A 24639-nucleotide genomic window follows, 5' to 3' on the forward strand; every position below is an offset into this window, starting at 1 on the left:
ATCCAGTATCACTTTACGTGAAAGTAGTATTAATATTGTTAACTTATCCTTGCGTACACGTAGATAGATAAGCGTTGGAGAGATTGTGGAATAGGAAGAGGGTAAAAGGTGTACGTACCCCCCACTTAGACTTTTGCCTTCGTAAAGTAGAGCGATGAAGGTCACACTGTGCGAGCCACGTCAGCTGCAAAGATCCTCCGTATCTCGATAAACTCGAGGTCCAATGCCTAACACTCCGCTCTTCTTCGTGGCAAACACGAAAGTCGCACCGGAAATCCCGTTGGAGTTCCTTCGCTTCTTTCTTCGAGACAAAGTTTAGAATACTAAAGCGAGGTATACATAGAATATCAGCAGGATGGTATATAGATTCATTGGGGTTTGGGGTGGTTGAATTTATCAGTCTGGAAGGTTTTATATCTTTCTTTTAGAGCAAGTGAATTGAAATGTAAAATATTTATAACATAGAAAGAATTTTGTCTTGAGAAGACATTTTGTCCAGAGAATACTTTTTTTCTCTCTCTTTTTTTTTAGAAATATATTTTGTATTTGTTGAAGTTTGTAAGAAGATTGTCAAGAAAGAGAACCCTCCTTAATAAATCAGAAATTATTGAATTTTTTGAGAAATTCTGTCTCCTATAATTTCTATCTTCTGGTTACGAGATTTGATTTGAATTCTTCCAAGATTTTACATTTTCTTCTAATATTTCGTAAGATAACGTTTCGGAAACAAGCTCCTTCTTCTTTTTGAAAAATTAATAAATTGAAAATTACTGACTTTTCAAAAGAATTCAGCTTCCATCAATGCTCTGATCATACGATCCCCAATTCCAAGATATATTGATTGTGAAATTAAATTTAAATCCTTTGAAATTTGTACGTAATATTTAAGAATTTTTTACCAATAGAATCTTCAGCATTCTCACCCCAAAAGCCTGAAAATCGCAAATAGCTAAGTCTTTGAAAAATCTCTTCATCTCGCAATAATTCCATTATAAAATTGTCTGCTCTTTCTTCTGTGAGTTTCATTGGAATAACGCGAGTTCTCTGATCGGTCGAGGCACATAGTTGAACCCGCTTGAATCCATTGAACGTCATCAAGGTATTAGAGAACATCTCTCGTGGGCGTGCGGAGTGCTTCGTACTCGGTGGAATCAGCTCGAAGTGTGGAACGAGTCGGAATTCGAGTACCTGGAAACGTTGGTACGGTGGAAAGTGGCGTAAGGTCGGCGTGTAAATACGTACAATGCGGCAGTGACGTTGTAATTATTCATAGAGCTGCCGTCTAGCCACGTTCAATCTACCTGACAATTCCACCGCCAACATTATCCTTCGATCGAAGTCGATTTTTAAAAAATCTCCTTCAAGCCACGAGAAATAGTCGTTGAACGAATGGAAACTTGCAACAGACCGTACCGCGACGAATCGTCTAGCGGTTTTGTTTTTAAACGGCCCTACTTACTTCTTAACGTTATATACCTCGCGATGAATCATCGGTCGAGAATCGCGAGATGATTTCGCGTGCAAGTATGAGAAGTGTTCTCTGCAAACTGTATGGCGGAGAAAGGAGTAAAGCTTGTCTTTTGACACTAAAACTGTATTAGTAGATGTAGCTAGATTTGCTATTATTTGAGTGGTCAAAGTAATTTTTAGAAGAATTTTTCTCCGTTTGTGTTTGCATTTACATTTTGAAGTTAGATATTTCTCGTGTTCTCTGTGGTGATCTCCACTTCCGTGTTAGCAATTCATCGGAGTAATTTAAAAAATTCAGTCCTCTTTTTCCTCTTAATTCAAATAATTAAAATAATATACATATATACGTACGTAGATACAAATATTTTGTAGATTATGGTGTTAATCATTCTAGTAGGTTCTAATTAATGTCACGTCATGGTTTCTTTTTTTCGTATAGCTTCGCGTATACGTTTCGTAGGGTGCAGACAGCAGACCTAATTGCCACGATGTGGCTTCTTGGTAGTTTTAGCCTAAACAGTCATCGAGATAGGCCCTTGGTACTTTCGAAAGACCACGTAATCTCATATTCTCTCCAGAATATTATATCATTTTTTAATTCTATAATATTATTATATAATATTATACAATTCAATTTTATTAATATTTTGCCATATAGATAAACTGGATCGATGATTACTCGAATGAAGTTTCACCCTTGAATATTTTTCTTCCATAAGGATTCTTAAAGAATATACATTTCATTATAAAAAGTTTTAAACATTTGACTGAACGAATAGTTTTATAACACAATAAAGACGTTGACAAGTGTCCCAGAATTTTGGAAAGGCTAGAAACGGTAAAAAAAGGTTGAACTTAACGACCCAGTTAAGCTATGGAGTGTAAAGAAATATGTTCTTTCTACGAAGAAATAAATCTGCTGAATATATAGGAATCTATACTGACACTGAAATATGCCTATTAATTTTAAAATTACATGTATATATATTTTATTTTAAGAAGAAGAGATTTATATGTATTTTGTATGTATAGATCGTACCATGTGATGCATGGCATGAAAGCTAGTCCGTTAATTGTATTTAGCTAGAAAGAACCTTGCCTTGAAACGGAAAACATCAGACGCATCACACGAGTTCAAGAAGACAGCGAAACATTGTAAAACAAGATCGTGGAAATAGAGCATTAAAAACCGGCGTCATCGGTTAGACGAGTTCAAGGAGCGCGATTCCAATCTCTCGGATCGAAATTGAAGTGGAGGATTCGTTGAATTGGATCTGAAGGACCGAGGATTGCCTCTAAAACGGCTTGAATAAACCATCCTGAAATTAAATACAAAGCTTCGTTCATATTCGATTATTCAGACGGATTTGCATCAGACACGAGATAAAAGCTAATGGGACTCATTGAATTCAATTGCATCCACCGATTCAGAACACCATAATGGAAAGATATTTAACAACTTCTGACAGAAGAAATATGCCGATTCCAAACACGTAAAGGTAAAACGAATTAAATGGATGAAAAAAGAAGAAAGAACAAAAATCTCGCATTTAGACATTCTATAAGTATGATTTATATTTAATCATAGTATAATTGAAATATTCTGTAAATATGGGACTCTTAGATACATAAAAAGAATATCTGAAATTAATCTCTTCTTTTCAAATAAAAGGCGAAGAGCCAATCGAGGATCAATTGCTGATACAGGTAAAGCTATAAGAGGAAGAATTAGACAAAAGATTTAACACATAAATTAGACAAAGAAATAATAAAGATATAATATATAGATATAATAAAGATATAATAATAAAGAAATAATTAATTTAGACAAAGAATTAACACATAAATCAGTAATAATTCACAAAAGAAATTTCCATGATTTAAAAATGAAAAATAGTTTATCATAGCGTTACAAGTTTTTCATAAAATTAAAGCTTAAGGCAAACGCAGAATATCAGAAAACTGAGAAGGATTACGCTGACTGAAACAAGAGAAATAACGAACGATAAAATGCGGAAACATTGTTCAGCGTTAAACATACATTGAATTTATTGATCGGCTCTGTAGAACTATAGTTCCAAGTGTAATAAAGGGATTAAGAAAAAAAAAAAAAAAAAAAGGAAGAAAGGGAAAGATATCAACTAAATGCCTGGAATTCCTTTTGATAATTATTACAGAATTAAAAGAACACAATTCAATAATGCAAGTTAATTGAAAAAAAGAAAAGAACTGCAAATGGAATATCATACTGACGAAATGTTGAGCCTTAACGGGTTAAAAATATGATTTTACGTATGACTACTTCCAAACATAGTCCTCTTCCGAGTGACATCAATGTCCACGATGAGAAGAGAGGGGGTCTTGCTAGCCATAAACTGGTGGTTCAATTTTCAATGCACTCATGGGCAATCGAGGGACGGAAATGAGTTTAACAATGACTGCGGAGAGACGATCCGGTTGCATAGGTGCCCTTGACAGTGATAAATAGATACTGCAGCTGGTAGTCGCCTTGTCGACTAGGATATTCATATCTCGCCATTCGTATCAGTTCCTTTTCGGCGATCGGTTTCGTTATATTGCAATCTGTTACTTCGTGATGCAATCACGTTTAAAAGAAATACAAATTCACGTGTTGTCGCTTTTATCATTTCGTACCAGCCAATTTACCGTATTACGATAATAACTATAAAATCGCGAATAAACGACTGCTTGTACGTTCGTTTCATAAATACGGGGTGTCCCAGTAATCATGGTAAAAATGGCGACGGAGTGATCCTACGTGAAAAAGTAAGTTGGAAATATAGAATAGAGCTTCTTCATACGACGTTTCGTTCCTGAGAAAACCAAATTTGAAAATTGATCAAACGCGAGTTTTACAAATACCAGTTTCCCTCTACATCTGTTCAAGTTACGTCCTCTCGAAAACGAGGACCTAAATGGACAAATTCTGTTCTATGTTTTTGACTTACTCTTGCATGTAGAATAACTACATGCCGATTGTTCACTCATACCCAGTCAAATTCGCGTTATACTAGACAAATGTTCAAATTCGATTTTCTTGAGAATTAAGCCTTTTAGTTCTCAATTCTACATTTTCGTCTTAATTTTGAACATCGGACCATTCCCTAGTCGGAAGTACTATATTACGTGGCATATTAGACACCCTGTATAAAAATATATAACTATATAGAAATTGAAGCTCTTGCTGATAATAATAATAATGAAATGCAACGCAATCGGTTCTGAACGATAAATACCGTTTTTTTCCCCATGATTTTGGTAATTTTACTGGAAGGACAGATGAACATCGATACGTAATAGCGAGAGAAATTTCACCAACAGAAATTGGTAATAGTTCGAGAGGATTTTTTTGGGTCAAGGGAACTCTATGATTCATGGAATCGGTATAGTAAGTAACTATACCAGGATGACCTTAAGTCGCCAGCATTTTACATCTTGTTCCGCGATGTCGAGTGTCCAATTGTCAGCAATGATAAAATATTCTCGCGTCATTACGCAATTGCAACAGTGAAAAGAAAAAAGAAAGGAAAAAAAAGAACTGATTCAGAAGCCACGTTCACATTCGTGTGACCAAAACATTGAGTAAAAAAAAACCGGTATTACCGGTGGTATACTTATATAATACGCGTGCTTTATGCTCGTTCAAGTACGACTGTTATGTTCATTTAAATTGTATATTATTGATTAATTGTTTTGTGCTGGCGGCAAACTTTGTGTTCTTGCGTCTCATAGCAGAGTGACGAACATTTAAGACGAATGAAATCGAGTGATCGAATAATTCTGAACCTCTGACGAATTTCAAACGATGGAGCCTGACCCATTCGTGGCACGCAATGAATCACGTACCCCTGGAGCATATTATCGATTGCTCGGTAGCAGGAAGTTCTCATCGGGGTCAATTTTCTTGAATTCGTTCTTGACGTCTTGAGCGACTGCGTGGTTGATTTTTTGTCGAGTTATTTTTAATAATATTCATATTTCATGATAGTATTACTCTTTGTGACTATTAACGTTTCTAATGTTGCTTCGTTCAGTTTCATTCGATATTATTACTGGATTTAGTTATTATACTGTATTATATATTCATCTATTATCAAATATTCGTATATTATCATTATTTTGTCATTATATAACATTATGTACGCGTGGTCACCGAAGGAATAGTTTTTATCGAGTAACATGATAATAGAAAATTGAAGCGTAGTAGTAATTTCACTTATTTATTCCACAATGGAACGATAAGTCACTTTCGTTGAAGATACGAGTTTTCAATACAAATATAACGATACGATTGAAAGAAATAAGAGAATTCCAAGGTAGATAAATTACCCACATCCAAAAATGACAAATTACTTTGTCTTCTCCAATAAATTTAATCTATCGAATAAAATACTTATCGAATTAAAGCTTCGAACTAAAAATTCCATCTGGAAGTTCTACCAAAGCTCCGGACGTGGAAACGACACAAAACCCATTAAATTGTTGATACAAAGTCAAGGACGTTGACACGACTAACTTTGTCAGTATCCTCCCTGATACAGGATTCGCTCAGTACACAATATAGACCAGCTCTGAGGGAAACAAAAGTGACGAACCAGCAAAGCAGTGCAGTACAGTTCTTTGTTCCATTGTGTTTGACTGGCGACGAGGCAGGGTGTACCTGAGGTGTCTCCCCGTGACGTTTGCTTTCTGTCCGGGCAGAATTTACTTCTTCTTCGTCATTACCATAGTCTGAAGGACTTGTCGCGGTTTTTTTTCTTTCTCTCGCTTTCTTTCTTTCTACCTTTTTCCTCGCTTTCTGACACGAATAAAAGAATAACCGAGAAGGAGAGACACGTAGAATACAACGCGTGTGTGCACGTGGTTAAGAAGCAAAATCGTAAAGAAGTGTTCTTGACTCTGGCGTGGATTGCCACACGGGGGTGTTATCATGGTAACGCTGATAGCACGACCGTGGAAGGTCGATACCTTCCTCATTTGGTATTCCAAGGCAAGGGCATGCCCTATCTACCATCCTGGCATACCAACTGCGACCCCTGTTTACTCTTTCCGTTTTCGGTAGCATACAGCAGGCACAATATATGCAGGTATATGTATGTCACGATAAAAATAGAAAATTTTGAGAGTTATACGTTTACTGGACAACGCACGTATCTACGTAATATTTCTGTTTCAACATAGAAATATCTGGTATTCATTGAACAAACAAGTAAACGATGCAACAATAATAATGCTATTAATATCGTGATAATTGATAAATATCGTATAATGAATATTAGTAGCGTTCTTTCTAAGTAAAATGTCCTGTCTGATATCTTTTTATTATTCAAGGTATTTTGAATTATTCCACGTCCTCGTGTTTTTTACCTCCTACGTGATGTCACATCATACAGGTTGCTACGAACCAATGGTTCGATATTTTAAATTGAATGGAGAGACGACACAAAGGAGCCGACGAAGCTCTTCAGTTCCAATAGTAAAATTTTACGTTTCACTGCTCCCAAGATATACATTGATTTATCGAATCAATGAATGAAATAAACGTGCACGGTGAACATCTTATTGTACGAAAATTAAATTCGGAATATACAATGAAATGAAGATCGCGAGAAAGAAATATGACGAGTACAGTTTTATTGATTTTCTGATTATTAATGTTACTATGATCGAATAGGAAAATACTAATTTGACATGATTGAAAATGGAAACAACCTGTCAGCGTTAAACGTATGCCTTTTAAAAATAGTCGATAAAAATAGTCTTAAAAAGTGTCGCTATACGTTCAGTTAATAATCCTATTAACTGGCTAAATATATATATTTGCTGAATTAATACATTAACCGTAACATATATATACATATGTACTTGTAACGTGTGGTTATGCGATGCAGGAAGTGCGTTATCAAACAACGCAACAGCGGTGCAATTGCAATAAGTAGCCCGTTAACGCAGTCGACGTTGGAAAATTTCAGCAATTTTTCTATCAGACACGACAGAACGATTTTCTCACGCGAAGAAATTATTTAATCAACACTGGCGGATTATATAAATTCGAGGGCTGGTCACGCGTTTCATGAACCGGGCCGTTTGTGAACTGTAACGTGGCGCGAAATCGAGGCTAAGTTCGTTCGGTGTACGGAACAGACCGGCTAATCTCATGAAGATCAATCTGATTATCATTTTGCTCGAACTTGAGGCCGACTTGGGAAATTGCAGCGATTCGCGACACGCGAACTTGCCACAAGATGTTGCACGAATCAAAATGATCGCAATCGAGACGATTAGAAGATGGATGTAAGAATACGATTTTCTTTAAAGTAGCAGTCATTTCATAGTCTTTGTTTTAAACCGCGAATAATTATGGACGACACGTTCCTCAATTGTTAATCAGAGTACGAATGACATCGATTAGCGTAGCATTAGCTTTTTCTAAATTTTTATTTCTACGATACTTGCAATAGACGAAAGATTTTGCGAGTCGTCAAAATTAGAAATGTTTGTGTTCGAGTATTGAGACAGTTGCTTTGGAAAACGAAGGTTCACTAACCCCCTCGTTTCTATATCGAGTGTAGCTATGTACCTAAAACTGTAGCATAGAATGTATCATCAAAATCTAATCATAGAATTAGATAAATTTTATTCCATTTGCGAATAAGCCTCACACATTTTTTTGCAGAAAAACTTTAATTCTTATTCCAATTATACGCGTCGTAAAGTAGAAGATCGAGGAGCAAATGTGAGGATATTTCTTTCATCCGTTCTTTATTTGCAACCATTAATTAACTACGCTATCTTACGATTCAGCCGATGAATCATAAAACTATTTCCTGTATTATCACGATTGTCATCTATCATCTTTATTGACCATTTCATCGGTACAAATATTAGAACACATATAAGTAGTATTTATCAATACTAATATTTTTCTCGTCTATAAATCTTCCGATCTGAAGATTTTCAAAGGCTTAAAGACTTTACGAATATTTTGTATCTTCTCTCATTTTCTAAAACCACATTCTCGGGCTAGAATCGATTAGGTGTTTCAAGAGAGTAGTATCATTACAGCATCGAAGGTCGAATTTTAAAGGTGGACACTTGAAACCTTTGGTATATCGTGAAAGGAGTGTTGATCGATTGTGCATGAAAGGGACCAGTCATCGAGAATTTACATATATGCAGTGATAAATAGATTATCGTCCCTCTGCAACAACACAAAATCCGATATGATCAACAAAAGATGTCCCGAGTATTCTTCGAGATACAGCTTCGTTCTGATATTTGTTCAGTTCGATAAGAATATTTTGTTTGAGAACGATTAAAACATTCCCACGTATCAGAGAATTTACCTAGAAATCGTGCAGGTGTTCTCTGAGATCTCTAGCACGATTTATTTATCGAAACAACGATATTATATTTCAATAGATTTAAAATTGGAAAATTGGAAATTTGCAACTTGTACATTTATGTGAGAGATGGAAGTTAGATATCTTCTTGTAAAAAATTGTACGAGTTTCAAATTATTGTTTTAAATTCAGGCCTGAAGTAGAATAAAAATATTGTAGAATGCATATCGTATAACCGTTTCAGAAACCTCTAGCTTTTCATTTTTTTTCTTTTTTTTTTGTTAATAACCCTTTAAGCAGTATCAGTATAGACAAATTAAGTTTCATTAATACACGTTTGCTTTTCTTCATATTTTCTAAAATAATGTTAGCTTTCCTTCTATATGCATATGTATGAAGTATACATTGAACATCAATCATCGATTACTAAACGACGGATTTGTATCGAATATTTCATGCAATGGAAAATACCAAAATACATATAATATAAGATACGTAAAGAAGCACATCTTATAATATTTAGTAGATAACATCTTTCTACTTAGGTACTATTTCTATAGATAACTGTATTCGCAAAATATGAATCGTATTAGAATCTAGTATTCATTCATTCATAATCAGTATAATCATGTTTTTTAGAATAATTTGATTTTGAGATACATTACTCTAGATTAAACAAACACAATTCTGAGACCTATTTTTATCATACTTTAGATCATCTTTGTTTTATAGAATGATTGCACGCTAGACGATCAAGGTTTAAAAACGAATTCCAAAAAATGGTAACATTCCCACGAAACTATATCCTCGAGAACTGCTTTCGATATAACACGAAATCAAAGAGCGATCCACGGTCATAGAATGGAGGGACTTTCTCTAAAATTACTAGCCTCTTGGAGGATCGAAGGCATTCCGTGGCTAATTCAGCGTGAAAGTCAATTATCTAATTTCATCGGTAACGTTTCACCGTGGATGCATCATGGTATATGTATCGCGTGATTTTCCTGTTGAATTTTTTCTCATTTCAGATCCGTATCATCGAGAGAAAGGTTTCTTAAATTGAAGTAGTATTTAGGATCGGATGATCGAATGAGATTTTATTGACAAGGAATGTTATCCGATTTACGATGAAATTCGAAAGGATACATAACGTTCATTTCGAAGATGTTAAGAAAAGGGTTACTGATAATTGGCTTTAGGGGCTCAACTTTTGTGAGAAACGATCAACGAGTTGTTTCGGATGGAAAGTTTTGTAGCTTTGTCTATTAAAATAACTCGTGATTCTCTGTAAGGAAAGATATAGTGAGAAAACAGAAGTATAATTCTCAAATCAATTCTCAATAGCTGTGTTTAACATCTTTATGAGTTTCGCAGTATGCTCTTTCAATTCATAGTAAGAAATCTGTCGAATGGTGTTTCCTGCGAGGCATGATTAGGATAATTGAGAAGATGTTTTGAGTTGTTTGGTCAAGACAGGAATAATGCTTCGCGCTGGAAAGGTCAAAGACCTCTTTAGCTATAGTTCCAAGAGGAGATTATATCTCTTCGGCTTGTTACACCTTTAGAAAGTTGCGTCTAGTGGACGAAAAACTGTGCAGTAGATGAAGTTGTGTTCCTCTCGAATAATAGTCCGAGTAAAATATTTGTTTTTGTTCCTACATTACCAGCAATAAACTTCAGTCATTTGTTATATTTATTAAAAAAAAAGTAACAAATTTTACTCATAATATATAAATATTTTAGTATGATATAATATTTATGTTACAACACACATAATAATGCAAACGTAACAACAGATCTATGATGCAGTAATTAGAAAGTGTGTAAGAGCGATGAAAAGATCGCAGAAGAATTTCATTTATGGAGATTAGAAATTTAATTTGGCAAACAGTGTATATTATAACGAAGAGAAATGTTGAAAGAATTTAATTGGAACTGAGGGAAACTTTTCTAAACAATAAAGAAAAATTATTTGTATAAAACGACAGTACTACATATTTTCAAATTACTTTTTCACGTAACGAGATACTGTGAAGCTACTTCTACGTATAATTTTTGTTACAATAAGAGAAACTACTTCAGACGTTCTAACGTATCCTGTAGCTGATTACATAACGAAAGAATTTGTCATAACATCGTTTCTACCGATCAGCAATCGAGAGTTAATTCTTTAAAAATAGAATCATCTCGAATAAGAGCTACTTAACGTTGTATAAACGTAACGAATACGACTATTACTATAGTTACGCTGCGTTTGCAAGAGACGTTATTATACTCCGCACGCGCCTCGACATTCTTTAAAGATCCTCTAGACCTTAAAGTAAACGTCCTTACTCGTTTAACTACACTTGACATTACATAAATCTAATAGATAGAAAGATAGTTTGGATTCAGCCTGGTGGCCTTGGAATAGGACTTGACTTACAAATTGTATCAACTTTTCAATATTGCACGTAATAGTTACCACAGATATCTACGTATAAATTTAATACAAAGTTAATAAAAATGTATAAAACACACTTCTTTACAGAAACGTCGAAAATAGCAAACGTTGAAGAATACATCTATCCGTATATCTGCACTAATCGTATTATTAAATTTGATCAAACCTTTTAAATGTTTCCAAACTTTCTAAATTTTATAATTCATTTTATGCTCGCAACAGTGATAAAATTTCAGTGGAAAACCCCCCGAAACGTCCGTTACATAAATATCGTAGCCAGCCAAGCATAATATATGACGTACCTAACGACATATACTCGCCATCGTATCATCACGAATACCTTGAATTTCGTGCAAGTCCGCAGAGATAATCACAATCCTCCCGCTGTGTCGTCTCCGTTTCTCGTCTCCAGGCGTTTGTATACCTTCTCTGGTACGTGAAACGATCTCAATTAAATAAACTCAGTGCCAGCGTAGTCTCCTTGTTGATATAAAAGTTCCGCACAGTTAAGGTCAGTAGGTCGGCGTCGTATCAAATGAAATATACGAATCCAGTCTGACCGAATTGCACGAAGGACGAAGCCGACGGTTAATAATGCATGCGGCATACATAGTCTCTATCTTTCCTTCCCTTTAGCCTGTAAATCTTGTCAATCGTCCACCTTGACGAGGCCATCATCATCCGTGACTAGGGTGCATAGATTTTCCCTCTTTCTCTGTCCTTTCTGTTTTATTACGTTTGTTTGCCTCGCGGCTTTTTCCTTTGATGTGCCATCGATTGGTATCGAATCGCGTCACCGCAACCAATCTATCTCGATGAAAGCCGCAGCCAGAGAGAACTAATTTTTTTTTCTTTTTTTATTTTTTGCTTTTGCTTTTGGTGACACTCGTTGTCAGTTTTCATGGTCACTCTCGAGGAAATTGAATCTTTAAAGGTTGAAGGGCTACTGAGCGTTTTTGGTGATCAAAGGAATAATGGATGAAACGAAGCGTTCTTTTTTTATCTCTTTCTTTTAATTTTCGAGAGAACGGGTCACGTTGAGTAATTTCGTCGGTTAACAGCGAAATATCAGCTTTTAGCAGAACTTTGATCATCGTCTAATCGAAAGTCGTTGAGTTGTGTAAAATAATCAATTTATAGATTTTCTAATCTAGTAATTCGTGAATCAGCGTTTATTTAATAAATATTGATCGTATAGTGCAGAAAATCTTGTTTCATATAATAATTTAAGACAATATTGTGGAAATCAAATAATTTTTCCATTTCTTCAGTTTATCGCGGAGAATTATATTTAAGAATCATCAGTGATTATTCATTCATAAGAAAAATAAAGAATGATGGTTATTTCGAGACAATGTTAATCGAATCAAATAATTTCTTCATTTCTTTAACTGATCATGAAAATTCATATTTAGCGATTACTCCTTCGTAAGAAAAGCAACGATTGTCGATTTATGGATGATTATGTCTACAAATTCTCAAATCATCTTTTACGATATATAAAACTTAAACGATACCAAATAACTAAAAAATCAAATTTTATATAATTCAAGAAAAGAAGCCAGTTTACATTTAGTAATCTATTTATCGTATCATTTTGATTTTTCATCGTTCGTCGGTTTAAGTGACTTCATCACATGTCTGCATTTGTGTATCTTCTTTTTAAAAAGCCGCGAAAATCTTCACTCTTCCCTAACTAAAGAACAATTACGCTCGGCCTATGTCCATTTCCTCGAAACCGTAGTTATTCCGAATGGTTGAACGTCCCAAACGATTTCGAAAGGAAACGCGGTGATTAAATCGCCAATTTGCACTCCCTCGACTGAATCGCGCGGAAGCCGGAAAATGATGTAACTGGAATTCCAGTACAGTCGTGATCCGTATGAAAAAACTATTCGACATTGTGAATGAGGAACGCGACACAAAAAAGGGAAAAATGAAGGAAACGAGGTAAAAGAGAGGTCACAGAGAGATCATAAAGATTCTCGAGTCGTAATAATGCGTATACGCAATCAAGTTACATTACCATCCATAAGTATCTGAGCATCTGGTGCAATTTAATCGAAAGGTTAATATTTCTATTACATTTCCGACTTATGATAGAATAACGTTTCTTTGCTATTAATTTTTTACCTCTTTTCACAGCTGGGATTAAATGAAACTGGAATAAGGGATATAGCTGCGTCATTCAAGAATTCTATATTTATCTTTAATGAATCGTTGACACTTCATGAAATCAAGATAAATATTATTATTAGTGCGTCTAGATACAAATACTGTCGATAATCCAATATGTTTATCGATCGTGACTTAGCCGTTTTTATTCTATCCAATTATCGCGCATTCCATTAAATAAACGCTGATTCAAGAATTAGTAAATCAGTAAATCCATAAATTGAATAATCTCCATTTACCTTCGATCATTACTTTTTTATTTATACTAATTAACTACTGTCTTTATACCAGTTTTAATATTTTCTAACTGCGTGTGTATGTTGCTTCGGATAGCAGATCAAGGACAACAATTAGATCGAAGGTTTTCATTCGAAAAAAGTGTAGTTCGTATATTTTCATATATTTATTTTATACGTTTAACTTAGCAACGTTCGTCGTATTTATGAACAGTAGCGTGCATGAAACGAAGACAGATGAAATCCATCCGTCTCATGAATAGGAATTTCCATCGGTTTCCAACAGAAGGGTAAAAAAAAGTATCGGCAAAACCAACAAGGCTGAAGCTCTTTAAACTCGTGTCCGAGACATTATCGACGTGACGCTTCGCATATCGGTGAAACCGGTTGCAAGGTAACGTTCAACAACTTGTTGACAGGCCACCTACTACGTGCGCACCACCTCTTTATCCTATTATTTTCGGTCGAATGATGATAAACTCGTTTAACACGGTACCTGGAACCTCCAAATGTCAGGATCAAGTGTCTCGTACTTTTTGACTCCATCTATTCATCTTTCACACAAGGAATTTTCCTTTGAGAAATCTTTTTCGTAACTCTGTTTCTAATATCATAAAATGTTTGTGCAGTTTCCTAGTTTTATGAATATGATACCACGAACAACTAGAAAAATTGTTTTATTCATCAAACGAACAGGAAAATCTGCATTATAATTCGTTGAATATAATGACATCCTTGAAGATTCAACACGCATAGCGTGCAATTTTGTCACGTGCCTTCGTATCGCTAAATATCCATAATTTTCACGTGCATTCTTAGAATAGGTCAGCAATTGCAACAGATGCTTTAACGTAAATGTGCAATCTCTTCGATTAGCTCTTTGATTATTTAACATTCACGTTATATCTGCACATACTCTGTTTATCACCTCCTGCGTCTTCAAATACCTGATCGAACGTATAACTTTCAATGTTCGAAGTTTGAATCTCTTTAGATATTTGTAATACGCGATAAAGATTCTACTAGGACTATTCTTCTCGCTTTTACTTTGCTGTTAAATATCTCTCAGTATCTAAAGTACTGTGATCCAATATCTTTTGGACTGGTTTAGATAATTTTGGTATTTTAAAGAGACAAATACCTCTAGTAATAATTGTCCAATCTTTTCAGACATTCCATTAACAGATCGTGGATGTTTTTGCGTTCATAAAATATTTAAATGTAGGAAACTCTATAAAGTGCAATACTGCGCATAATATGCAAAAATATGTAAAATATTTAAATACGAAATAAATACCTATCTATACGTTCTAGTTATCTTCTATTATAAAGCATAAATTTGCATAAAAATCCGCTGTTTATTCAACCGATACTTTCAGAGATCGCCTCTTATATGTATTTTTCGGGGGTTTTCATTCCTCATGAGAGTGTCCTATTCGACTACGGCAATATTTTTCCAGTATTTCCCTTACTTTACAGTTTTCTGAACGAAAGGTTTATCTTCGAGATATCGCTCGTTGCATCCAATGCTGGTTCATCTTCTATTAAATCGCATTTATGTAGGACGTACCTCCATTTCGAAATATAAACGAAGATGTAGCTAGGGATTCGACAGGAGATACCTCGTTTTCGAGGCTAATTAAATCGCGAGCGAACTGGTCGTTCGATAAAACGGCTCAGTTGATCGAGCAACTGGAAATAGAACGTCGGAAAATTCTCACAGCTGATCCATAATGTATCGAAACCTAAGAATTCAAGCTAAGAACCACTCTGATCTAAGTTTACACATCTGTATCGGTAAATTTACCTGAATAGAAAGAGACTTGATGGAATTAATTAATGCTTTCTATCGAATCTTTCTCGGGTCATGAGAAAACTGTCGTTTCCGTTGTAATTACACTTATATGTACAGGATGTATATAATACAGATATAAAATACAGGATGCAAAATATATATATGTATAAAATATTCAAGACATAGTATTCCTTATGGTATAAATTTAACGAGTGATACTTTGGATTGCATCTCTTGAATCAGAAAAATATGAATTTACACAAATATCCACAATCTAATTATAAGATACGTGCAGTTTTATATTATTGTATGTTTTGTAGAGAAGACACAACGTACAAAAACTTACGCTGAATTTTACTAAAAACGAATATATATTTACCGTTTGCTCGATTAGTAACTTGTTAAAATACAAAAAAAAAGAATGTAATTTTAATATAGAAAATAATTAATCCTTTTAATCCAAGTGAAACACGAAAAAGAACACAATTCTACTGCTTTTTATCCGTAATAAATTACGATAATCTAAACGGATTTTCCAAGTCTATCACGATTTTCATGATTCAATGAACAAACCACGAGTGTTTCCAAACTGATAACTACTATCTTCTTTACATCATGTGAAAACAGTTATCGTTCGAGACGAGTTGAACGATCTATAATCTATAACGAGATAATATTCGATGTATATAAAAATAAAATTCACCGATTTGTTGTTAAATATTTAATTATTTCTCAAGTATCGATTTTCCACTTCTGACCAAGCATTTTGTAATATTATATTTGAAATTTAATAATAATTATTATTATAGTAATATTATAATAATCTTAGTATCGTCGTATTATATTTGGGATTTAAAAATACAATTCAAAAATAGGGAACTTACGGAATGTATAGTATTCGGTATAAAGAAATAATTTCGTCTGAATTTAATCTCCACGTGTTATGTGTGAAACAAGTTCACGTGCAAATTATTCAATAATAATTGAAGCGTTAAAGAGCAAATGAATCGCGAACCGGCCGATTGAATACGTTCAATTTGCAGGGAAAACGTTCCCTTTCGAGTGGAGAGGTATTCTCGTTTCGGTTTTAGATACAACAGGGGATTTTATTGCCAGTCGTTCAAAGTGCTCGACCGACCATCGCCGTGTCTAGCACAGAACGCACAATGCACGGTATCTCCGTTGGATCGAAGCCCTTTTTCAATCGTTCGATCGCGACTCGAACAATACCGATACATCCGTGCAAATCGTACAGCAGAACGGAAACGGTTTTGTTGAACTACGAGTAAGCACGAACCATACATGATCCACGGAGGTTCGAATTTTATTACGTTTCTCACAATTAGGTGGACGCAACTGAAATCAATTGGGAAGAATTAATGAAATTTAAAGAACCAAAGTTGAACCTAATTATCAAGTAATGAAACTGGATCTCTTCTATGGGATTGCTTTTAATTATTGTGCTTTGCTTTAAAAGGAATGAAAGGAATCTTCTTAGAATTGGTTACATTAAATCGATTTTCATATAAAAGAAAAAACATAAAATTTAGATAATTAGTTAGTAGAAAAATTAATTAAGCAATAATGAGATCATTATTAGAGTCGCCTGTAATTTAATCGATAGTAATAAGTAATTGCAACTGATTACTTTACTAATCTCCAGACTAACAAAGTATAGAGGAAGATACATGAAATTTATTGTTCCGAGGAAATTCGAAATATTTCTCCAGCCGGTCTAAACTAGAACTTTGTGATAATAGAAGTACTTAAAAAGGTCGGCAAGATAAAAGACAACTCATTGATTTTTGGGATAGCTGCAAATTGTAGGGACACCGTTCCATAATCCACTTTGGCGAACGAAAGAGATTAGGGTTCACAAAGAGAGGTGGCCCCGCTCTTTGTTTTGTTGCGCAAAAACCTGAATCTAAAGCGTGACGTTGTAGCTAGGGGAACAAAAGAGCATCTGTGTTTTTCGTTCCATGCGATTCTGAATCGCGACCAGGATCAATTTCATTTAAGAAGTTGAACTCTGGAAATTATGCAATTCGGTTAAGTACTTCAACATTGACACATTAGATCTAAAAATTCTTGTCCCAACAACTAGTGATTGCACGGAGAATAAAGATTTAGCTAGAATCTTTCCAATACTCGGCTGTTTCTTCCACTATTAAATAATATTTGATACATAATTAATTTTTTTGCGATAATAATTCTCTTAATATTAAAGCCCGTAATTAAGTAACTTCGTAAAATTTCCAATATTCCATTCCAATTTGTCACAAATGTAGAATATAGAATTGACGAAATAAGATAGCGAAATATTGTAAAATGAATTACCATAACCGCATACTGTTACGATCACCTATGACCTATGCGATCCACGAAAACCAGTTCAACTAATATTTCAATGTTTCAAAACGAACGATCTAGAAATTTTAATAATTCCAGAAATTAGTTTCCCCTAAGGAATTCGCTTGCTTAACATTTAATTAGTCCTGTATAAATAGATAGAACCTCCGGCAAACCTCGTAATCATGCTCGAATAGTTTTCCTTCGTTGCATTAAATCGTCCATAACGATGTAATATTAAATAAATGTTTGGAAAAATCCCAGCGACGTTTACACTTACGCGTACATCGTGCGTTCACGGATAGATTTTAGAAGGCAGCCAAGCGAAATCTTGAAACGAAAGAGTAAGAATCGAACGCAGTGGGGCACGGGCGTTATAAAATAAGTGTATTATCACGTAAACGGATATGCCACGGAACCGTTACGATAACTTGTATATCGAAGATATATGTGTATACCGAGCACACCTTGAAAGGTAACTAGTGCGTTCGTGTTTCCCTCCAGACGAACATCTTTACGAGCATGTATCGTTTTTATCCCCTTTTTTCTCCATATTATATATTTTATGAACCCCACTAATGATGGTAAAATTGCGGCTTCCGTTACAACATTGAGATCTTTGAAAACGCATATAAAATACATATATATATGTGTGTGGATCCTTGTATGAGATATATACATAATCTTTATTTTCGCTTGCCTTTTGGCTTTCCGGTGATTTCCGGTTTATATTGTACAAATATACACATGAGTATAGTAATAATCCAACAGTAATAATAACTGTGCTTAAAATTTAAGGTCTATGACTGGATAACAAACTAGCTAAATCTAGCTTTACAATATAATACTTTGCATCGCCTCTTCGCGTATAAAGTATACCGGAGTTATAGGAACAGTATTGAATGGCTGATAAAGCTTATAAAGCTTGCTGAGCAATTAATCGAGAAAAGCTGTGACCTTTTTACGATGTAAGGAAACACTTTTTTTTATTGTGTTTACGCAATATCCGATATTAATGGTCATTCAGTTTTTTTTTCTTTTTTTTTTTAAGGAGAATTAATTTATTATCTTTTGGACAGAGTTAATCAATGGGAGTTATCCCGTGTATAACAAATAAACAAGTAAATTTGACTTTAATATTCTCGATACACTTAAAACTACATATTTAGACTACATTTTAATTAATTAACTACATTTTCTAACTACATATTTAGACAATGTTTATTCGATAATTTGGAAAATGTTGAATAAATTATCAGGTAAAATTAGATAAAATTGCAGCAGGAAATTTAGATTTCTATCTCGGGACGATTGTAGAAGCTATTCCGATTTTCGATATCAGATTTTCTTTAGTTTAATCTTATTTGATACTTGATAGTTACAGATATATAATTCTCGACCTACTTGGAGCAACATGGAAAAATCAATCGTTCTAAATTTTAATTTTGGAACTCCGAGAATAATTATTTTTACTCTTATTCTTTATTTTCATTAGAAGCTTAGGTAATAAGCTGGTTACAAATATAAGTAAGAAAGTAATAATATTGCAAAAGTGTATAAGTAGATATACAGAGTGTACCAGTTTTTTATAGCCATACATTGCCAGTATATTCTACAGCTCACAGTATAAACATTTTCTTATTAACGCAAGATTAACAGCGACAAAAAGTTAAATTTATTACTCTTTGAAGTTCTTGTTTATTACTCTTTCAAGTTGGCGTCGTAGAAATATTATGATACCGATCTGACTACTATTACTGCTAGATGTAAATATTCCTGATCTATTTGTACCGTAGTACTTTGTACCGTAGTAACGCGCGTCCGTTACCGTTCATTTCGTATATCATTTCCTTGTGATAACACTTTAACAATGCTTTCAATGGCATGAATATGTTTATATGACATTTTTTTCTTATCTTGACAACGTTTGACTGGAAAGAACACCCGGTATTAGTAACAATATTTCTCTGATTCAATGTTGGTACGTACTATCCTTCTGCAATTAAATATTCTACTGTAAATTCTTAATTTTCTTTTCAAAACCAGTCTCTTTTGATAAATCTTAATCTGTTGCTATTTTATTAAAAATATTTAATATATATATAATATATATTGCTATCTCTATAAATTTAAATACTTCTTGACTTCTTGGAGCTTCTCAAATTCCATTTCGATAATCTTAATTTTCAAAAGTATCGAAAATTAACATCTATTTATATTTCTCTACGACAATTCTATTTCCACAAATTCTTGACTTCCTTTCAAAGTTCTATGGATTCAATATTCAATTAATTCTCTCACTACACATACGGTACGTGCTAATTTTATGAACGAACCGTCAGATCTGCGAAATAATTTCTCCGCCGAGAATTTCCTGAAACAAAATAACAAACAAGGGGAAGGATCGAACGAAAAGACAAAAAAAAAGAATCGACCATGAACACGATATAGTAGCGAGAAATTGTTTTGGCGCGATCGCGGGTTCTCTCCCGCAGTATTCGCGCGTTCATTTCGTTTCCTTGCCACTAACTGAAGCGAATACACGCGAGGCGAGGTAGGAGATCCAGTTATACGCGGGCTGTGTTAAAGATACGCTCTGTAAGCAGAAACATAATCGCAAAGAGGCGAGGTATTACTGTTACAAAAGTTAAGGTCGCTATAAAACACGGCAGAACGAACGTTACGTAACATCGTATTTAGAAACTGGAAACCTCGTAGATTTTCAAAAGAACACCATCGTCTTATCCTTATTTCTATTAAAAAAAATTATATCTACCTTTAAAAAAAGAAAAAAGATGCGCAGATTACTTTCATGACAAATGTCGTATCCGATATTTTGTGAAATTAATAAAATTGATCACATATAAGATCCTATGTGATGAACGAATATAAGATATTCTACCTTTGAAGCAACACACAAATTAGAAAATTGTACTCTACAATATTATTCAAAAATTCACCGGACCTTATAACTTTTAAACAAGCTTCTTTATACGTACACAAATGCTTATTAAAGATATTCTCTTTGCGTATAAACCAACCATTAAGTAAATACAATAAGAGTCTTATTTATCTAGAAATAAAAAACCAGAATTTTCTTCTAAAGCTTCTAACACCGATGACTTTCAAAAGAATCTAAATAAAAGTCAATTACATCGCAACGTCACCCTGTGAAAATATTCATAAAGAAAGTTCACAGTTTTGATCCATTAGCAATATAAACCCATTAAAAAGTTAGTAACGCACACGATGTTAAATCTGTTGATATTTTTCCTTTCGCGGTGCAAACTGCACCTTGGTATCTCGGGTTACCTCTGAATTAGCTTGCTATATCGTAATAACGATCTCGTTAGAGCTCGTCTCCTCCGTTTACTACATGTTCAGCCCTCCCTATATTAAATTCGAATACAATATTAGCCTGTGCACGTGCACTTTTCCAAGCGTTTCGTACGCATTTTTCTCTCCTTTTTCCTTTCTTTTCCTTTCTCATTACACGCAATGAAGAAACGTAGATTAAACCCTTCGTAGATTAGATTCAAATCCGACATTAGACTTTGCACGTGAATTTTCCAAGCGTTTCACGGGTGTATTTCTCTCTTCTCTCTTCTTATTACTTTTTCTTTTTTTAACGCAGAAAATGACGAAACGATAAAATTGCAGATGTCTTGGCAAAGGGTTTACCTCGCTGTTGGACTGTTCGGTGTTCTGTTGTTGCTGACGAATGCAGACAACAGTGTGCACATTCTGTCAAAGTATCAGCAATTGGTCACCTCGACCGCTCTGAACTGGCTTCCCCGTGCTTACTACGATCCATCCAAGGAAATAGTCATCGGCGGTTTTGCGATCGAAGAATCGGAAGGTACGTGCAACCAGACGAGAGAACTCAATGAAATGTGGTCCTTTCTCTGGCAAGGTCGACCAGAAATTTTACGTCCGACGAAACTCGAATTCTATTCCCCAATCACCTTTTCGTCGCTTTCTCTTTTTTAATTTAGTCTCGCTGTGCCACGCGTAGGAATACTTAAATGCACAGGACAGAAATTAATTCTTGGACTTTTTTCTTCACCAGAAAAAAACCAAGTTAATGAGATGCATAATTTTATCAACAACTTCTTTAAAACTAACTTTTGTCAGGTTATTTGACGTAATAAATGATACAAAGTAAATTTCAAGACTTCTAACACACTTGTCTTTCCATTCGTCCCTTTTGCTTTTCTTTGACTGTCGATGAAAATATTTTTATGCCGATTTCGAATTACATTACTTCAATTACAACATACCACCGTGTACGTACAAAATGTTACAATGTTAAATTCTTGTGTTAATTTGAAACGAACTGAGACGATTTTAATTGTTATGCATAATGCAATGAGACACAACGTGTGTTAATTTCTATCCGTTTTTTTCAGATCATTCTTCTTCAATTAAGTACACAGAATGAAATGACTAACGTATCGATCACCTATGATTCCACCCAAATTAATTTAAAAAACGAATATTTACAACTTACGTCACATCTTCTTTTTTAATTGAGTGGTCTCTCCTTAGAAAACGTCTAAGCAAACATAAAACACCATCTAGCTTAATCATCCCCAGGCATCTAATGAGGCTATTGTACATCAGAGCAACGCATCACTCATACTCGGAAGCCGAGGCCAGTTACATTCTCGTGTTAATTTCCCGTCGCCGCTAATTGTCGCTAAGCATCGTCTCGACATCATCTTCAAAAGGCTCATGAATGAACTTTTCTCGCCTACGTACCTGGCGCAGACGGTTTATCCCTTAACAATACAAATATACAATTGTCTGTACTCACATTTTCATCTCCTCGTCTACCCTGGCTAGCCTGGCCTACCCTCTACTACCCTGTCTGTTTATTCGCGATAAGAATATAGTGGCTCTTGAAAGTACTTGACACTCGTCATAGAAAGTTTTTATGTATACATAATACAGCATATATTATGAAACATTTTGAAATACCATTAGCACTGTAATGATGGTTTAAATAATCTATAAATAAGATTTCGTTTGCTTTTTAACATATTACTTACATCTATATTGCAATGTTTCCAATATAATTTTTGTAGCTTGTATACTAAGTTTTATATAAAAATATCTTAAATTATGAAAAAGTATTTTTTTGAAAGTGTTTATTAATAGTATTTAATAAATAATATAAATAATAAAGTATTTTTTACACGAAGATACTATAAATTGTTTATTAAATACAATTCTCTCTGCAGATTTTTTCTTTATACTGATTTAAAAAACAAAACTAAAGCCAGTAATCAACATTAAGAAAACTACCTAAACCGCGTAATTGCCCGTATGAACACGTTCGCCCCTTTAAATATATGTTCCAAAATATGTTCTTACGAGTGTCGGGATACTTTCGTCAGCTACTGTATCATACCGTAGACATATTCTATTTTCATTATATTCATTATTTTTATGTTCATTTTTTTTTTCTCGCAGACAATTCGTTCAACAATCAAGCGGAGAAATCGGAGAGAAGAAGGCCCCTGTACGTATGCAGAGTTCTGCACACGGCCGTCTGGGTGGCTGGCAGTCAGAGGGGTGACGATCAACGATGCACAGTGACGATTCACGGTAACGTGCAGTCGTATGACAAATACGACCTGTTAGAAAATGTGGACAGTGCAGCCCGCGTCAACTGGGAACACTGGGACAAATACAAGAACACACCGGTTGGTGCCGTGGCAATGGAGAAGATGTTCATTGCGCGTCATCCCGCGAAAACTGACAAAAATGCGTCATCGCCGAGATACACCCATTATATAGGCACCTTGACTAAAAGTATTCTTGGGAGTATCAGCTACGTCAAAGACGTAAGTAATTGCTCTGCGATTTACACTAAAAGGGCGGGGTGGGATCTACAAGGTGTTAATTCTCTCCCTTGGATTTAGTAAGAGCGACGCTTACTAAAGAGCGTAATGCTTGTAAGCTGGATTGCAAGGTGGTTGATTAATGCAGGGTGGGAGATTAAACCGACGGGAAGAAGGAGGAAGCGAAGGGTGCTCCTTCAACTGTGAGGTTGCGGTTGAGAGGCGGTTGGGGGTGGTCTTTTTCTATTGAAATGACGGATGATAGGGAAGACGAGTTTTAGGATTTGCGGTGAATTAATCTTCTCATATACGTATGTATGTATGACTCGTGTATGTATGTGGGAACGGTTTTTGATCGTATGTTAAAATACAAGGTGTACTTGTCAATTTCTAAATGGTATGGTTCTCTAATATTATATTAATGGTACTGTGGGTGAATATTAGAAACTAATATGAGAATTATAATCGATGTAGTTATTCAAAGCACATATTTGTTGATAGAAATTTATTAAATACAGGAAAATCGAGTCACAATCACACAAGGATATAAAAATAAAACCGAACTTTGGAATACAGTCTTTAATTTAAATCTTGCTCAAGCGAATGTTCACCCCTGGAACCGATTAATAGTTAAGAATCAATATTATATTAACGCAATATTTCATTTGCAATTTCTTTCAGTCAATTTATATTACTGCATTGTGCTTTTTGATATTATGCACGTGAGAAGGAACCCCAAGGATTTTTTTTCAATTTAATGATAAATTAAATAGTCCATATAATTGACACATAACAATTTCTAAAAGTTATGCACGAAGGGGTTAATGTGGATGATGGAGAAAGTAGTCGATGAAATTTTAATTAGAGTTTGCGTGGATGGGCGATGAATGGAATGATTTCGTTTATCGAGTATTTAATTAATTGGTACATTCTTTAGATAAGGAGGACTCTATTTTGCCAG

The 24639-nt window shown here is 34.5% G+C and overlaps 2 protein-coding genes across 5 annotated transcripts in view; one reads left to right on the top strand and one right to left on the bottom strand.

Annotated features, from left to right (window-relative positions):
- Miga (mitoguardin) overlaps positions 1–24639 on the bottom strand; it is a 41638-nt gene that overhangs the window by 11429 nt on the left and 5570 nt on the right. The gene's annotated exons all lie outside the window — the stretch shown is intronic.
- Positions 1–24639, top strand: part of Uzip (beta-pore-forming protein unzipped) — a 34297-nt gene that overhangs the window by 5502 nt on the left and 4156 nt on the right. For 2 of the 4 annotated variants that reach the window (XM_072000020.1, XM_072000018.1), the window contains exons 2-3: positions 21493–21691; positions 23308–23681. In XM_072000020.1, the coding sequence (XP_071856121.1) occupies positions 21493–21691; positions 23308–23681 (573 nt within the window). Of the gene's footprint in view, positions 1–4014; positions 4258–7764; positions 7786–21492; positions 21692–23307; positions 23682–24639 lie in introns of those variants that run through there. The other 2 variants (XM_072000021.1, XM_072000017.1) reach the window with 2 other exon arrangements.

Source organism: Bombus fervidus, chromosome 3 (assembly GCF_041682495.2).
Source record: "Bombus fervidus isolate BK054 chromosome 3, iyBomFerv1, whole genome shotgun sequence".
Taxonomy (NCBI): domain Eukaryota; kingdom Metazoa; phylum Arthropoda; class Insecta; order Hymenoptera; family Apidae; genus Bombus; species Bombus fervidus.